Raw genomic sequence first — 18131 nt, 5'->3', positions numbered from 1 at the left:
TGTCACATGTCACCAGATGTTGTCAGCCTCCACAGGGAACTACTATGCTGGTCAAATAAAGGTAGCCACCTTTGTTAGACCAAACATCTCTACTTCTACCTCACCACCTCGATTGCTCTTGAGATCCCTGTGTTATGCAGCTAGATATGGCAGCAAGATCTCCATCCAAGCTTCTTCAGGAAAGCTATTATCTGCACCATGTGGCCTCAGTGATGTTAAAGTCAGGAAGAAACCACCTAAACAAAAAGAAATGGAGGAAACTCAGGAGATGGCTGCCACACATACAATATATATCTGGGGAAAGTGATGTTATTCAAGAGCACCGATTCAAAAATTGAATAGTTATTTATTGTTCCAGAAGTACATTGCTCTTTTATACATATTTCATAAATGATACAGGATTTTACACATTTTCAGGTTTTTTTGTGTGTGTTTTTTGTGTTTTCTTAAAGAAGGACTTTTCTCCATGCTCCCTCCCCCTCATCCCAAACACACACACTATGGATTCAGCTACAGGATTGTGTTCATTTTTTTCCCCCCTTTAAAACTCATCACACAAACAAGATATAACAGATAAAAAATAATCTCACAATGTAATTAAACTGAAAGACAGAGGAAAGGGGGAAGGGAGAAAAAAAAACTAGAAACATGCACCCATTCGGTCCAACATGCCATTGAGTGAGAATAGGCAGCAATCCCAGCTGTATTTCCACATCTGCAAGGCACCTGGCATCTGCTTAACATGATTTGACTTCTGTTGCAGGTTTTTTTTTTTTTAAACAGTTCTCAAAAAAAGAAACAACCAAAAACAGAAGCTTCTTTCTATGACACAGTGAGAAACAGTAGTGAAATTTCAAAAAAGCAGCAAACTTTTCTGTATATAAAGCTTAGTGCCCTTCTCCCACCTTCATCCTGTCTCCACAATATTTATCAGTAGGATGCTAAATAGACTGACCGGCTTTGAATAAATATGAGTTCTATCTGCTTGGCTAGAAGAGAGGGCAATGGGTTGATTTTCCTTCCTCCATTTCTTTTAGCTAAGAACAAGAGATGTCATTAGCCAACCCTTTGAAATCATGACCTGTGGGTCATTTAAAGCTACTTAAGTAGGGGAAGTGCTGAAGAACTGAAGCAGTTATGTGTCTTGCACTGTTAGAGCCCTGGGCTTTCAAAAAGCCTTTGGGTGAGGAAAATGCTTTGACCATGAGACCTTTCATTCCATTATACAATCAAATATAAAGTTTAATTATATCACATTCCAAAGCTGTTCAGCTAAGCAGGAGTCATGATTCTGAGACAGCTTCATAATCCCTTAAGCCTTCATAATTCCATAGTCCAGGTGGCTATCAGATCTGGTATAAGAAGAGGGGAATCTCCCTCCCGTAAGACTGATTATTATAACTCTCATGCAATGCTGCCATTTATTTCTAGAAGGAACTCAAGGGCATTGGGACACAAGTTTATATATTTATTATGGAATATTCCAAAATACCAATTATCAAATGCCCAAAGGAGAACTTGTTCCTTCTCTCACTTGGCTCACAATCAGTCTGTGCTACAAATAAGCAAAGGAGGAAGTCAACGGAGCACATGGGACAGGGCTGGGGAGGGAAAGCTCACGGTTTTCCAGTAGAAAGCAGTCTTGTAGTAACTTTATAAAAGAGACCAGGTCTGATCAGAAGTGTGCGTGTTAATGGCGGTGGAGCGCAAGATCTGATCACCAGCCATATCTCCAGGTGGCGTGGATTCTTTGTTCTTTTTTTTTTTCCCTTTTATTTTTTGTTAAGAGAGAAAGAGAGAACTGAATCAGGTAAAGGAAACTTTAAAAAGCTAAGCAGGCTGCTGGTGTCTTATCAAGAGGCAGACTCTGCAGAGCTGGAAGAAGACATCCCTATCCCAGCATTACATTCTTTTCATGAACCCCCCCCATCCTGTATTTGTACACAATTGCCATTCACACAGTTTTAAATATGACTATTTGCCAAGCCCTCTTCAGAACTAACATTCCACAGTGCCCATCTTCAAATTTAAGAGATTTCCCCTTACAGTCCTTTATCTTGATTAAAGGTTAAAAAAAAAAAGCCAACCAAAAACCCTCCACCCACACACCACCTCCCAGCTTCCACCTGCAATGCTTTAATTTAAAAGGCAAGAGCTATGAACAGGTTTTTTGCCAGAGTTCAGAGCTTCTTTGCGGATCAGTCCTTTTCATCAATTTGCTGGATGGGCAGGTGAACCTGCAGTGGATCTCGAAGCCTCTTAAGGTCCAATTCTGCCTAAAAGTAAAATAAAAATTATAAAGAAGAGGCTCCCAATACACCTTTCCCCAACCCCAAACCCCTTTCTAAATTGGAAATAATTTATGTATTTTCTCATTTTTCCTGCCTGGAAGGGAAGAAAAAGTCACAGGCTCAGATCCGAGAAAACCATTTCTATCAGTTCAAGACTCTTGCACTGTACTTCTATGAACTTGCTAACATGCAACCACTTCAGAAGGAATATGGTAGGAAAGAACTGATCCCCTTGAACTTTTTTGTTTTAATAAGAGCTAGATTGATGGGAATGACTAAGACAATCAGTATTGAATAACATAAGAAAACCTTCAGTCTTTCACATAGTCTTGCTCTGATCTTTCTCTGCTCTTCACAAAAGAGCTCTCTGCTCTCCTTCTCCAAAAGAGGGATAATCCATCTTGCCTTGGATATCCTACATTGTCATTTCCAGAGCCCGAAAATAAACAGTGATACAGAAGAATAAGAAAGTGGAGAGAGAAAGTGGTAGGTCTGCTTTTCCTGCTCTTGCCTTCTTTTAATAGAAAGTCTCTCAAAAATGAGGAGAAATATCTCTGCTCAACTCTTCTGTTTATCAGATCCCACACTGAGAACAGTCTTGCTGCCAAAGTATCTTCCCCTACAAGAAATTTGCCATCACTTCTAACAATGAAACTCTTTTGAGCAGTATTTTCCAGGTCTTCAATTCAGTGCACTGAATTGCTGTGAGGGAGAAACAAACTGAATAGATGCAAGTTTTCAGCCCTCACTAAATCCATCTGGTACGTAGGAACTGAGAAGAAAGCAACTCTTGGAATTAGGCTCCTTTGAGGCATGAAGTGCCTGAAGCAACTCAAAATTTGCTAGCAGTCTCTAAAAAGGCCGTTACAGACAGATACAGGGAACTGTTTCATGTTGATTTACACTTTTAGCTGTTCTATTCCTGGGCACATCAAAGCTAATTCAGTGATTGCACTGGAGCTGTGACAAGAAAATAGGCTGAAAAACCTAAGAACCATTCTTGTCTGAGGTGCATCTATTAATACCAGATGAACTCACGAGCAGTAATTTGCCTTATCTATGGAAAAATCTCTTATTACCTGAGCAATTGCATCCTTGAGTTGATTGTATTTCTCTAGATCAAATCGTGACTTTTTGGCTCCTTTATGGAAAAATAGTAAGTACTGTCTGTCTCTTGCATCTGGATAAACATACTAAAAAAAAAAAAAAAAGAAGGTAAGAAAAAAGCATCACACCATGGGATACTATCAGTACAGTACATATCAGATGTGTTCTGGAAGTTAGCTTCTGATGGTTAAGGCACAAAACCAGACAGCATTGACTAAGCTCTCTGCCACTGAGCTGGGGTGTCACTAGGTGGTAGCTAGGCTCCCACGCAGTCTCTTGTCCACCTCCCTTCAGCAGAATCACTGAAAGAATCAGAAGGGCAAAAGGCAAGAATAGGAGTCCAATACCACAGCTTTTCTAGCGATATTCTATTGCAAGAAGTCACAACTTTTTGGAGCACAGATAAACCTAAGCAGCAGAGCTGTTAACACCAAATCCCACATAGCCTCAACACAAGTCTGCCTGCTGAAATTAACTTTCCCTTGCACTGGCTTATCACACAGCTTCCATCTGACACGCGTGCAACGATCAGGCTGTCAGGTAGAAAAAAGCTGTTTTCAGACTTCCGACACAATGAGATTTCAAGTCTGGCAAATAAATTCTAGCTGATACAGATGATGACGTTTTCTGCCATATTTGAACTCAGTACGTTAAGTTACAACTGTACCAAAAAAATATTGTGACAAAGGCAAACGTGTTCAGCCCCTTAAGTGACAGCAGAGCCCTGGAACACTGTGCTGGAATACACACAGCACTTATTCTAGTGGTCTTGCAACAGCAGAGACTGAGCCCTTACTCCCTGGGATTATTTCATTTCAATGGGAATGGTGAGACAAATCACATAAGAGAAATCTGCACAGATAGTGGATAGATAGACAGATCGTCTGTCACAACTACAGGAACCCAGAAAAGCATAGATCTGTTCTGTGCAAAGGTTTGGCAATATTAGAGCAGGTCTAGTTTTTGAAGAGAGTGAGCCTGCTAGTCAATGAATCTGGAACTGCACCAAGAAGCATGCATTCAAACGTAGCTGCTTCATTTGGTTAGGAGACCAGATCTATGAGACACGTGAACAAAAGGTATTCCTAAAATGATTTTTGAGCCTTTCTTGTCACTTCAGAAAAAGTTAACAACTCATTTTGGAGATGTGTTCTTCCCTGAAATTCAGAAGGTATCTCAGATTATTTGGGCTGGTAAGTCACAACACTTACAGGCCCTGGTGCAAATCAGCGTGTGCGCATACATGCAGAAACCACTGTCAGTGAATGAACCTGAATAGCTGAAGCAGTCAGAGGATGCTGATGAACGTTTATGGTTACACAACCAGGAAATGAGTGAGGACCAGCACCATAAAAGGCCCATCATAAGCTCCAATAGGGTTAGAAAGAGGCAAAGTAACTTCCAGAGGGCATGATTTTGCTATTTTCCTGGGGAGTAGAGTTCAAATAAAGTCTTCTATTGAAGCATCGATGTCAGCACAACGAGTCCTACCTGGCGAGTCATTACGAAATAAGCATACATTGCCATGGCACTACCATAGGTGATGAAATAGGTGACTGGTTCCATAATGTCCCAAGAGTACTCCCACCAGGTGAGGCGGGCCAGAATCCCAAACTGAGTGGCCATGTAGGCCAGCCCTCCCCACAACACCAAGGTTGTCCTCTTCTCTGCTTTCCTGCTGAGCTCCAACCTTACCTGCCAAAAACAGGTTAAAAAAAAAAAGAGTTGATATCATTAAGAGATAATGTAAAAATAACACCTGTATTTAATGCAACATTGTGACATAACCAAGTCGAGGTTGCATAGACAACTTTAGACTTCTTTTCTATCAGTATCTCGCAGTCACCCCTATTTTACTCCGAGTATATTTTGGACACTTCGTAAAGGTTCTTCTATCTCTATGTTCACAAATGTTCTGTTGAACGAGAGCCTCAGTCTGCAATAACAGGCTCATTTCTTATTACAGAGGAAGGAAACAATATTTCTGCAGACATCAGAAACAGATGTGGTTTGATATATGAAGTGGCAAATTTTCCTTCAGTTGTTTTAAAACTACTTGAAAAAACTACATACTTGAAGCATGTTAGGGCTTAATGAAAACATAGAAATAAATTGAGCATGCATTTGGAGGATAAAGTAAAATACCATGAGAAGTTTCTCACTTTTTCTAGTGGTGCTAGCTGCTCCTTCAATTCCTCTAGTCTCCCTATCAGCTCCTTCTCTTTGTTCAGCTGGTGCTCCTCGATGCACAAGGCAGTGTACAATTGCTGAACCAGTGTCTTGACATCATTCAGCGTGGTTGCGTTCTCATGGCTTAAGAGCTCTAGGAAAGAAAAAGACTGCTTTGTGTGCATTTATCCACAGAACTCCTTACACACTCTTCAGAAGCTGCTATTGTTTTGCGGAGGAAGCACTTGGAACAATCTTTTCAACACAAAAGCTTTTGGAAGAACTCCATGCACAATGCAACATCTTCAAAAGTAAATTAGGCTTTATTATTGGATATTCCAAAAGTGTGAGAGGAACATGAAGATGTATACTAGTAGTTTACTAGAAATCATCAGCTGCTTTAGATCCATACCTGTATGCAAGATTCAAAGACAAATGAACCACTAGTACGATCCCCTGCACCAGCTGTCAAGAAACAGTCAGAATTCAGACTGCAAATTGTACTCACTGACAATGGCAGCCGTTTATCTTAGGTTAGCAGCCTCAGAACACGCAGTCTTATAATTACTCCAAGTACTGATGCCTGGAATTGTTTCCCAACACACAGTGGACAAACCTGCTATTGAGCTGCCTAAGAGTAACAAAAGCCTCTCTCACTACATTTAAGACAGCAACATGGCTGCTAACTGGAACGGTCTGTAATCCTATACTTCAATACAAAAAGGATTCCAGGTTACAAAGAAGTTGTGACTAGCAGTACTGAATTACATACTCCATATGGAAAAACTAAGTTTGAAGCAAAAAATCTCAACATCAGTCAATTAAAATCAAAATACTAAAAAACTGTAGCATTCCTTGGCTTGAACCTTAGGTTGTCTTAAGTACCATTTTATCAACACTAACAGAAAATGTGCAGCAACTCACATTCTGGGAAGGGTAAACTTGGGCTGTACCTGAACAACAAACGGAAGAGTTTGACTCCTAATAGCTTGAGCTTTAACACTAGCATACCCGGAGAAAGAAATGACTCAGCAGTGTGTGCCAAGGCAAATGGTAGGCATAGGCAAACACCGCCCATTCCCATCTAAGCAGCTTCTATACCGCTGTGAAGAAAAAGAACCTTTGCGAGCTTATGAAGTCATCATTAAGAGGTCCTTAGTATTTAAAGGTACTCTGTCCTGGCACTTACATTTCAATATACACAAAGTGATTGTGTTAAAATGGAAAAGCAATATCTAAGAAGTTGAACAGAACTAATCTAAGAGCCTATTTACAGGCACAAATTTTAATACAAGCTAACTATAGAAATCTCCTAGGCAAATGAATCAGAGGCAGCAATTCCATGTAACCTAGGTGATCCCTGAGCACACTGTGGGTATATCATGAAAACGAGTTAACCAAGATGATATCAGCTCCTTGACACAGACCTGGCTCTCTCCAGCAGTAGCTGGGTGGGACATACGAATTGGCTTGCCCTGGGACAACAGTGGATAAGATGTTGTGTTCAAATCCTCACTCCACTTCTCTGGCTTATAACATCTTAAGTGTGCAAAAACACTACATGCAGGATACAGTGCACAGGGGGTGAGAGAGAACAACAGTCTTTGGGTGGTTCCACAAGTAAGTTAAATACCCAAGTCTTCATGAAAAGTTCTCTTACAGTGGTTGTAAGGAGACTAGAGAAAAACCACCTCTAGCAGAGGTCAGCCTAACGTAGGAAAGAACTGGCACCGCATCCAATGCTGCACTCCCAAAATTGGTGTTCCTGCATGCTAAGCATACAGATCCCTGAATCATCAGAAAAAAGTTAAAAAATTTTGATAGTATTTCTACATTGTGAACAATAACACACTACAACTGATTTTTCATTTCCAACTTTCGAAGTACCAATCTTCACTGTCAAACAAGAGAATTATTCTTCTAAATCAGCTAACATAAGTTTCAGGCTAATTCTCATTTTGTATTCAGCTATCTCATAGTAAGTTAAAACTATTAGATTACTTTTCCCTTCATTTATTTATTTATTCCTCTTATGGGGAATAACAGCCTTGAACGGAATGAATATATGCTTTTCATCATTACTTTATGACTATTCAGATACAGCTAAATTAGACTGCACGGGTAGAATTACAAACTGCAAGGTTTCCTTCAAAAATACTTCACATTCTCAAACATGTACATTAAGTCGTTTTCACTATCAACTGACTACTGAAACGATTTTACAAAGTTTATAAGAACCAGGCTGATTTACCTCTCTTTGGTGGTCTAACATGATACGTGATGTCATTGATGATCAGTTTGAAGTCATCCAGTAGAAGCAAATCTATGCCCGTGGAGGAAGCAACACGGGTGCCATCTGTAAGGCAAATAAACAACTCATTAGTGCAATGACCTAAACAAGTCGTAACATTATCTCATATCTGACTTTTGGACTTCAACATTTTCCTGCAGACAACACTTTTTGGAGCCAGGCAAAGAGAATTTGCAGGGCAAGCCCACGATGAGCTATGATGAAGCTGCTTTCTAAATTGGTAAAGGCAGTTCCTCTCATCTCCGCAGCTTGAATGTTTTACCAAACTTAAGCAATGCAATCCACTTAAGGGACCTTCGCTCCTTCCCACAAACACTACAGATGATTATTTCCATCTCCAGTATTGGACAGTTTTGACTTCATTAACCTAATAAACATCTCTCTCGGGCCAGGACTTTCAACCACTTGGATAGACTCTCATAAGATGTTCTAATAATGTCCCAGAGCTTTGATGACTAACAGATGCATAGTAATTGAGCAAAACACTGAAATAAGCCATTAAGTGAAACATAACAGCATTCATAGATAAGTAAGAAATTCATTCCCTTGTACCACCGTTCACACCTAGTTCCCTACAAATTGATTAGCAACTCTATACAGGCAACCCGTACCTTCAGATTAAACACTTGGAAACTCACCTGAAATATGGACATCAGTCCCAATAGAGATAAAAACAGGACCTTGGCAGAATTAAGGCTTTCAGACAAAACCACCGAGAGCAGCTGCTTACATGCTATAAGTAGTGTGAACACAGGCTTATAATTTTTTCACTTCCTTGTCACATAGCAACATGCATTCTGAATATAAACTCTGTGTTATCAATTGCATCAAACAGAAATCCCCCCAGTATGTTGGTGTAAATTTGCAGCACAGGCTACCACTACATTCACTATGTGTAAGTCATTCAAACTGCAAATAGAGATGCAACAAAGACAATGTCTTTACGGTGAGAGAATCTTCAAGGCTGAAGCTAAGCGTTAAGAAACATTTTCCTCCTCTTTCACACTACAATTAGATTTTCTTGACAGATCTGACACCAGAGTCAGTTAGTGGAACATTCCTACTCCAGAAACGATGTTTCCACTTTCTTGGGAACGTTTGAGAACCCACACCATATCAAGCTTTTACTCAAGAAGTGAACGGCTAGATAAAAATATCTGGCAAGTAAATCAATTCGTTTGTAAACAGGAGTACCTGCTGAGTAGATCGCAACCCGATCAATTCCTCGGTCCTCTGCTTGCAGCTGCTGTAAGAACACACCAACGGAGTCTGAGATCGGCTTAAGCGTGAACTGGCAACGTTCACGCCGAGATGGAAGATTCACAGAAATCACAGGTAAGCCATTTTGGTAAACCACCGTCACTTCTATAAGAAATAAGATGAAAATAAAGTTATCCTTAAAAATAAGCAGATCTTCTCATAGTAGTTCTGTATTTGTCCCACGGAGACAGAGATAAAACGGTTACAAGCTGAACAGAAAGCAAAGTAAATTTTCAGCTCACTATCTACCAATGTCCTTCAGAAACAAAAAATACCCTAAGGGACGTTAGAGTTTTTCACTCCATTTTACTTGGCAGTATGTGTTACACTCTCAGAGATTCACGGAAAAGTAAAAGAAGGTATTTATTTAGTTTAAGTACAATCACCTTCATAGCAAAGGCAGCGCGGCACGTATTGGTTAGATTTTGAGAACCAAAGTGTCTCAGACTGTGCAAGACCAATCCATGCACTATTTAGAGGGATTTACGGCCCAAAAGACAAAGGCAGGTGGTATACATTAGGAAATATCAAGGAAAGCTTACTTCAAATCCTTTTATTCTTGTTAAATTCCAGTTTCCTGCTCTTTGTCCTGAAGCAACAAATATTTAAGAGAGCCATCAGGAGTATGAGGTTGTAGGAACAGCACTCTGAGTTTAAGTTTCAAGGTCGCTTCATTTAAAATTCATGGGATCAATACACTCTGTACTTCAGAAGACAGACATTATTTCTTCAGCATAGATAAAACCATCTTTTCCATTTCCTTAGTGTTGTCAGGAGCTTTTTCAAAAGTGTTCTCAAGGATTTCAGTGCACCTTCCTAGAATTTATCACGGTGATCTGTATGAACTGTAAGCTAGTTACTATCTTACTGCCAGAAAGACAACCCACTCCAGGCACTTCAGGATACCCATATGTTGAAAAGTTAGAAGTTCACTTCTCTAAGCCCTTTACTGAGTCACGGGCAGTCAAAAATCTCCTCAATTGTAGCAATTGTTAAGTTATAGTGAGCACACCTAAAAACGATTCACTTGGAATTGTTGCATGTTTTTTTTCTTACGTAAAAATGTACTGTCACTTTTGTTGACAAGTGTGCCTCAGGGATTGTGCAGTCACACCACCCACACTACACCTGGTATTTCCACCTGCTGCAGTTTTGGCCAGCAGCACAAACCACACCGTCTATAAGGGCTGCTCCAAAACTAATGCTTCCCATTTTATTCTGTTGGCCCATGACGTCAGACACACAGTGGTGGTACAGAAGTAAAGGCTAAATCTTCCCACCAGTATCCTGTTCCATTTTGTTGCTGTGCAATAGATGGCAGCACAGGGGCAGTCTGAGCAAACGGAGTCTATTATGGAAGCGTGTATGAAGCCAAAGCGTGGAACTGAATTCTTCCATGCGGACATAATGGTACCCACTGACATTCATTGATGTTTGCTGAACACTCATGGAGATCAAACAGCAGATGTGAGCACAGCGAGGCTCTGGGTGCTGTGTTTCAGCTGAAGCAACTGTGGGTCACTTCCACTGGCGCAGACAGTTATGACCTCAGCATGCAAACTCTTGTTCATCTCTGGTGAAAACGTGTAGGTGATGGCAGTGACTATGTTGAAAAAGTGTTTTGTAGCTGAGAATTAGCTGCATCTAAGTGTTGTTTTGCTCTCTGTATCTGTTGCAGTTTCCACAGAAAAATAATAAGAGACATTACTTTCAGAGTAGCCTGCATACCTTAACTCATCTAATTCCTGTACTGACTACTAGTCAAGCAACTAACACAAAAACCAACACAAAAACCAGCTGGCCAGAAAATTCAGAGCAAGTAGAAGAGAAGCGAAGTTAAGATTCTCAGCATTCTGCTATTTAGAAAGCTCTGCCACGAGAGCCTTCATACCTCCCCTTTGAGTTACCTGCCATCAGATGATGAACTCGTTTGTAACAGTAATATGTAATTTGCATATTGGGACACATCTTGGGGCAATATTTTTTTTGAAAAAGGAGACTCTCAGATGTTGAAAAAAGCTACACAATGTATCACATTATTACACTACAAGAGGGACACAGTCAGGCTTTTAGCTTACCATCACACACCTTCACAATTTGAATGAAGCATACTAAGGCTTTCTCCACTCTTCTAGGAGATTGCTATCTAGTGCTGACAGAGATGTCCTCATGCCATCGTTAAGACTAGGTAGAAGTGACCAGATATGGATATCAAAAAATGACTAAAGCATGTCAAGAAGTCTGACAACTTGGAAAGGGATGAAAACTTATTCACAAGACTCTGACACACCTGACAGGATTTCAGTAGCATTACTGTTTCGATTCTTAAAATTCAGTAAGATATTTATTGAAAAAATAAAGCACTGCCAGTTTATTTGGACAGTTAGACAGAATTTCAAGCTCCATATCAGCAGCTGTTGTGACACCAGCCATCAGATTTCGCTGTCTTTGACTCAAGTATTTGAGAAAGAGGCTGGTAAGAAATAAATCAGCATCAACTCACCCTTGTGATTTCTCTATATAAGGTAGGATCAACACATTTAGAAGCTTATAACAGCTACTTAGGTATTGACTTCATTGATTCTGTGAACAGCACACACAATGTTAACTTATGTACTGCTTATATAACTACACGACTGCTGCAGAGAACTCACTTGACACAAGAAACAACTTAAAATGCTACCTTGATCACACAGGCAGTGAGCAAGTTTACTGTAGAATAGGCGAGAAGAGCATTTACACCAACTCTTTTCCGTTCATCCTGTTGGTGCAAGCCAGCAGCCCAGTTCTGTGAGGCCAGTTGTGAAGAAAGCAAACATAGCCCCAGTCTGGTGACATTTTAACTCTTCACAACCCAGATGGAGATGGAGACCACAGTGACAGATGCAATAGGTCAGACTGTACCAACAGTTTCCATTAGCAGTAGCATGCACAAAATCTCTTAGCTTCAACAGCTTAAGGGAAGCATTATAGTCCTAATTGTTTCCTTCTGAGGACAGGCTCAGCAAGCCCAGAATTACAGCTGTCTTATTTTTTCCTTACAAGAAGCTTGTAGAAGTCTTTATCTAGCTTAATTCACTGGTACTAAAGTCTACAATTGCAGTTTGATCCTCTCATCATTCCCCACACAAGAAGTCTGGTCCAGTTTTTACCACTTTACCATTGAAGAGGGAAGAGCTCAGAAGGAAGTTTAAAAACAAAACCAAAACAACAGTAAATAGAACACCTGAAGGACTTGTCAATAATACACACCTAACAAGGAATAACAGAGCTCCATTAAAAGTTATTAACTGGCAATATGGCTATGTGCTTTGCTTCCTTCTGCTCTGACAGTGCTATGAATGGTCTGCAAGAGGAAAATGACCAAAACTACTTATACAATACATGTATTTAATATAACATTTCCATCATATTTATAGAATTCTAATCAGTGCGGTGTCAAAATGCTTCATTCACTTATTTGCAGTTTAGAGAGAATACTTGGGCTAATCATTACTGATCAAGTTTCAGGCCACTATTTAAATGCATGTACAAGTAATTGTATACAAGCACTTAAGTTTACGGACAACCTACAACCTGGCCAGGAGCACTGCTAAAGAAGACCAAGGCGGATTTTAGAAGCTTTACATGCTATACTAAACATGAGCTTGCTTTGAGGTATGAATCCCATCCATGCACCACAGTTTTGAAGCGTATGTGCTCCAGTAACAGGGGTCTTGAGCACTTTATAAAGCTATAAGAAAAAAAAAAAAGGTATGGACAAAAGAGAAATCCGTATTGAACACACACTGCTGGTAAACACAAAGTTATTGGAAAAAGTAACAAGGAAAATATTCAAGCATAATATAACAAGAAATTCAGGCAATATATAACAATCAAATCAGGCAAGTAGCTATACACAGATTATTCTCTCAACTTTGTATTCGTCTCCTACTCTTCTACTTGTTTAAGCCTTCCAGTTCAATTACTATCAGTTCTCCACAGCAGTCCTGTTCCCTTTGTTTTTGCACACAGTCACTATCCCCAGCAGGGGAAGCAATTGCAGCAGAGCCCTTTACTTTGTTAGCTTTCAGGCTTTATTAACAAGCCTTAATGGTAAGAGGATCCACTAACTGCTTGTGTCAGTCAGCATAAGCACTCCAGTCTCTGTTCGCAGCAAGCAAATGTTAAGCAGGCAGTTATCTCAAAGCTGTTTGTTTCCTCTTTGCATTTCACATACTGAGATTTTTTTAAAGTTCCACCTACCTCAGCAGTACATTCCTTCGCTTTATGTTATGACAACCTTATCAGAAAAGGCTTAATGCTAGAGCTGTCCCAGAATTTAAATAAAGGAACAAAACTGCCGTGGCTTCACAACTTACCGCAGCAGACAGAGTGCTTTCAACCACTCAAGTGCCTGGGATGAAGTACATTTTCATTACACGCAAGTTAACAAGGCACACAGTATCTTGAAACAAGGACCCCAAGGCCACACATCAGGAAGATGCCTGACGAAAGCTTTGGACAATTAAATGCAATAAAATCCTTCACTGTAAAGCCTGTCCAGTTCTATAAGGGCAGTTATTAGAGAAGTTGACCGTTTCCTTGATTCTTCTTGTCTGACTTTGTTCTGTCACTTTCTCAGTTCAAAAATGGGATTACCTCCTAGTCAGCAAAGACTCAACCAGAAAGGGGGTCAGCAACACGACTTCAGCCAAAAGCGAGCCCAGAGTTTCTCTGCGTCACTCACCATCAGAGGGCACTACCGTACTGCAATAGACCACTCTCACACTCTGCCAAGGAGAAAGCCTCTGATGCACCTAGAAAACACAAGCACAGCAAAAGGACAAACGTTGAGTCGCGCTGCCTGACAGAATCACAGCCCACAGCCGCCTCCTGCCCCCCCACCCTACTGCCTGCGCTGGGCATTTCCTCCTAGCACCGCCAGCCCGGAGCACCTGCGGGAACGGCCCCAGCTCTGCCATCTGCCTCCCAGCACGGCTCTCCCCTCGGCCAGGCTCACCTCTACGAGCATCGCTCTCAACGCTCTGAGTGTAAAGTGGTGAAGAATGAGGGAGTTCTTGATTAGGAGCTTCATTCTCCTTGGTTGTTTTCTCTGCTGAACTACTTATTTTCCCTCCTCCTTACAGAGGGGGAAACCAAACTAAGATACAAGTAGCAAACACACCTGGGCATAGAACAATTTGTCTGAGTCAGAAACAAAAACCCTGATACTGAGCTATAGAAGGAGTAAGTCTAATGGAAAAAGAAAGTGCATGAATGGCTCTTACATTCTTCAGCCTTGGTAAGGGACTAATTCGTTCATAAAAACAGGCAATCAGACCAATTTGAGGTCTATTTAAGATCTGTCTGCTAAGATGTTATTTTAGATTGGTTACACATGAACCAGCACATCCACCCAGTAAAATTACAATTCTGGCAAGCAGGAGCTGCATTATAGAACAGAATGAGAGCTGCTGCTGAGCTCTATCTGCCCACAGTGGTATACAGTCAATGATCACCAAAAATTCAGCTGCCAAGTCTGCATTTCTATGAATGCAGCCCACAGATAGGGTTTGCTTCAAGAACATTTCTGATGGAAGCCTGCAAACAAAACCCATGCTGTTGATTATTTATGAAGATACTTTCAGTAACTTATTTCAACTATCTTTACTACTACGGTTTTCTTCTGAAGCTTGCTCCAGAAATCCAGGATAGTCCCACAGCTACATCAGTCTTACAGTCAGGGCCTGTGCCCAGGAGGTCAACGCTCTGACAGCTCTGGAAACTTGCTCTATTTCGTGCTGTATTTATGCTCCATTCAGTCCTGACAATGAAAATCACTGAAGTCATTTTCAATTTTGCTTCTTGCTGCAACTGCATTTTCAGCTTCCCACAATCGAGGTAAGTAGTTTACAGCAAAGGAGAGCTCAGCTTTAAACAGCTGCAACTGCACACAAGTGAGAAACTGCATGTTTTGAAAATGTAACAGTTGGAAAATGTAACATACATAAAACACCTGTACTCTGGGAACCACAACACAAATTTGCCTTCTGACATTTGAAAACAAGTCTTCTGAACTGATAAACACTCGTATGCAACTACAAAGCAACAAAGGAATCTACTCAACATGAAAAAATGATGTTTTAAATATGAATAAACAAACTAACCACACATGCAGGCATGCATTTCAGGCAAGTCAAGGTACTGTCTTGGAATCACTATTACACCGTGAAGCCAGTTTTGAGCTTGAACTCAGAATCAAGTGGTACCTGAGAAGGTGAAACATCTGGAAATTCAAACAAAAAGCCCCACAACCAACAGACCTTTTCCTATTTGAATCCTTAATTTCAATTGTTATTCTCCTACCAAAAAAAAAAAATCACACCAGATATTACAGTAAGTGGGACACAGAATGGTCTGTGTAAACACTTTCCCAAAGGCCCATTTTCATATTTATTTCATCCAATCATGTGGCAGAGCTGCTTCTCACTGCTTTCCTTCTCCCTTTTGCATAACAGCAACCATTATTTCTGAAATACCGCTCACCAGGAGCCTGTCTTCCTACCACATTTGCACAGCAGCCCATACATTTTACTAGCTGCTCTCAGAAAATCCTCAAACGCACCAAACCCAGTTTTATCTCACCACAAAATAGCTATATAACTGAAAGACATTATCAGCTAGCATCTGCAACAAATTTACCTTAAGGCCATGAGCATTTGACAGGCATAAGCTCTAGTCTCCCTGCCTTCAAATAATACAGGCAAGAACGGGAAAAGGCAAAATGGGTTGAAAAACAGGGCATGTCAGCTGACTAACAAAAAGGCTGAGGCATCCCCAGGCTTAATGTCTCAGACCATTTCTCTCATCAGCCACACAGCAGTAACCAGCACTACGTTTTAGACAAGGAGATACCGGTTAAACTACTCCTATCTGTCACTGTGGCAGATCTGAACTGTGCCTTATGATGCTGCTGTCAGAAATCTCCTAGCTAGGGAAACAATCTCCACTAGTTAGAGTAAAAAAAGAGGAACAAATGAACACAAACTCAGCAGAGACCTAAACATCATCTCCTGTCATCCCAGATCGGGGCATGCTTAAGGAATAAGCGATCATTTTTATTCTTGAAGGGCAGCTACCGTTTTCAAACAGGGTTGGCGAAAAATGTCAGAACCTTTTATCCTATGCCTGCAATTCAACAGCAACTATGACAGAAGGTTGAAGTTTTGGATCAAAGTAAGTACAGGGTGGTGGAGAGTAACTTGTTTCAAGCTTGGCTGACTTGATCTCACCACCTGCAGACCATCAACAGTTCACTGCTTCAAAGTGTGGAATAACCACAGAGAGGTTTCAGCTGAGACTTCCAAAGCAAGTGGTACTCTGGGTCTGAAAAGCAATACTGAAATGAGGAGCTCTAAGTAACTTCACGACATTATGTGCCCAAGCACAGCATGAGCAGGAATTCACTTCTTGCATCCATTCAATTCTTCCTCTCCTGTCTTAGTGTTGGTAGGAGGCTCAGGGTTACACGGGTTACAGGGTTACACTCCCAGAACGAAAGAGCAAGAGTTAAAAACAACAATAACAACCAAAATAAAATCCCACCAACAGCCCTTTGTCTAGAATAATGCTTTCTCTCCTGCCTTGTCAGGGCCTACATCAGACAACCTGAAAGTAAAACACCAGCATCTCTAAAGGTCTGACTAGTTAGTTCAAATCTACACCAGCAACAAAGTTAATCAAAGCTGGAAAAATCACCCTTTTAGGGGCCAGCAAGTACGCTCCTGAAAGAAAGGAGGGAGCAATCTGGCAGAGCTCACCTTCTGCATGTTGTATAATTAGCAAACGAAAGGAAGAGTACTAAGTCTCCAAAGGGTGACTGCAGTCAGAGAAGAGTTATCAAAAAAAAAAAAAAGCAAAAGATTAAAAGGTGCATCTAAAACATAAGTAAAACATGCTGCTAAGTCATTACCTGGAGTGCCATTAACTGTCATGTGCAGAGCTTCTGTGAAATAGAGCCTTGTCTGTGTAACAAATTCACACGCTGAGAAATTAAAAAGGTACATTTGCAAGCACCAGCTGCATCACCCACTAACAAGGGGCCTCCTTCTGCAGAAGCTGCCTCAAGCCACAGGTGAAGCTCACCTTCCCAGCTGCTATTTCTCTCTCCTCACTGTCACAGCACCAAAAAAAAAAATAACTACGACAGCTCAGTAAACCTCCTACCCTGCATATCAGCAACAAAAGTTGCTGCAAGCTTCCCTGAGCTATCACACCTGTCGCATCCAACCACCCCAGAAGAGCTCCCTTTCTTGACCCTTTCTTTCTATGTTCAGCCTGTGATGTTCCAATATCTCTCAAATGGTGCTTCTATTCTAAGTCATTGGTCCTGCCCTCACACTTTGCTCTCCCCTTACACCAATGTGTTTTTGCAACCCAGAGTAGACAGAGTGAAAATGGTGTTCTGAGCAGAAATGTAAGGTGTAGGTTACCAAAGGGCTCACAGGGCTGCTCATCGCACTTCTCTTTTACTCTCATTCCTCTCTTTCTCAGCATTCTTGTCCTTTTCTCAGTTCCACAGGGGTGGAACCAACATCCTCACTGAGGGGCTCAGCTTCAACCTGGGGAGGGACTACAGGAACCCTCCAGAAACTCCCCAGATGTTCTAGAACTGGCTGAGGGCAGCCTTGCCGAACTGCAGCTATTGAAACAAGTTCTGCAAGGGAAGTCCCTCATGTACAAACCACTGCAAGGCTCTAAGCACAGACAAGGCCATTTCAGGTCTTTATACCAAAGCTGGCTCTGAAATTGTAGCTCAGACTCAAAATGTGAGAAGTGGGGTCATCAGGATGAGATAACCCCTCTCCAGCAGTTCCCTTCCCCCCTCCCCCCCGGCCCAGCAAGCAGCCAGGCCCACAGCATAATGCCACACCGCTGCCTCAGCCAGCACAGCCCTGCTCCTGTGCATGCCTCTTCTCACCCTCCTGGACTCCTCAGGGCCTTCTGAAAAG

The 18131-nt window shown here is 41.2% G+C and overlaps 1 protein-coding gene across 3 annotated transcripts; it reads right to left on the bottom strand.

Moving 5' to 3' along the window:
* Positions 1 to 326: 326 nt before the first annotated feature.
* On the bottom strand, positions 327 to 17119 carry MCU (mitochondrial calcium uniporter). 3 transcript variants are annotated; one of them, XM_019617560.1, is made up of 8 exons: positions 17093 to 17119; positions 13868 to 13937; positions 9073 to 9243; positions 7819 to 7923; positions 5561 to 5721; positions 4889 to 5093; positions 3371 to 3486; positions 327 to 2272 (listed from the first exon to the last, which is right to left on the bottom strand). In XM_019617560.1, exons 1-8 carry the CDS (start codon positions 17102 to 17104, stop codon positions 2156 to 2158), a joined length of 957 nt encoding a protein of 318 aa, XP_019473105.1. In that variant the 5' UTR covers positions 17105 to 17119; the 3' UTR covers positions 327 to 2155. The 3 variants fall into 3 exon arrangements, with proteins under 3 accessions (XP_019473105.1, XP_010712624.1, XP_019473104.1); XM_010714322.1 differs by lacking the exon at positions 17093 to 17119 and adding an exon at positions 14141 to 14167 and having other exon boundaries at positions 327 to 2276; XM_019617559.1 differs by lacking the exon at positions 17093 to 17119 and adding an exon at positions 14141 to 14167.
* Between the last annotated feature and the right edge of the window lie 1012 nt (positions 17120 to 18131).

Source organism: Meleagris gallopavo, chromosome 8 (genome assembly GCF_000146605.3).
Source record: "Meleagris gallopavo isolate NT-WF06-2002-E0010 breed Aviagen turkey brand Nicholas breeding stock chromosome 8, Turkey_5.1, whole genome shotgun sequence".
Lineage (NCBI taxonomy): Eukaryota > Metazoa > Chordata > Aves > Galliformes > Phasianidae > Meleagris > Meleagris gallopavo.
This window is presented reverse-complemented; position numbering and strand designations above follow the sequence as displayed.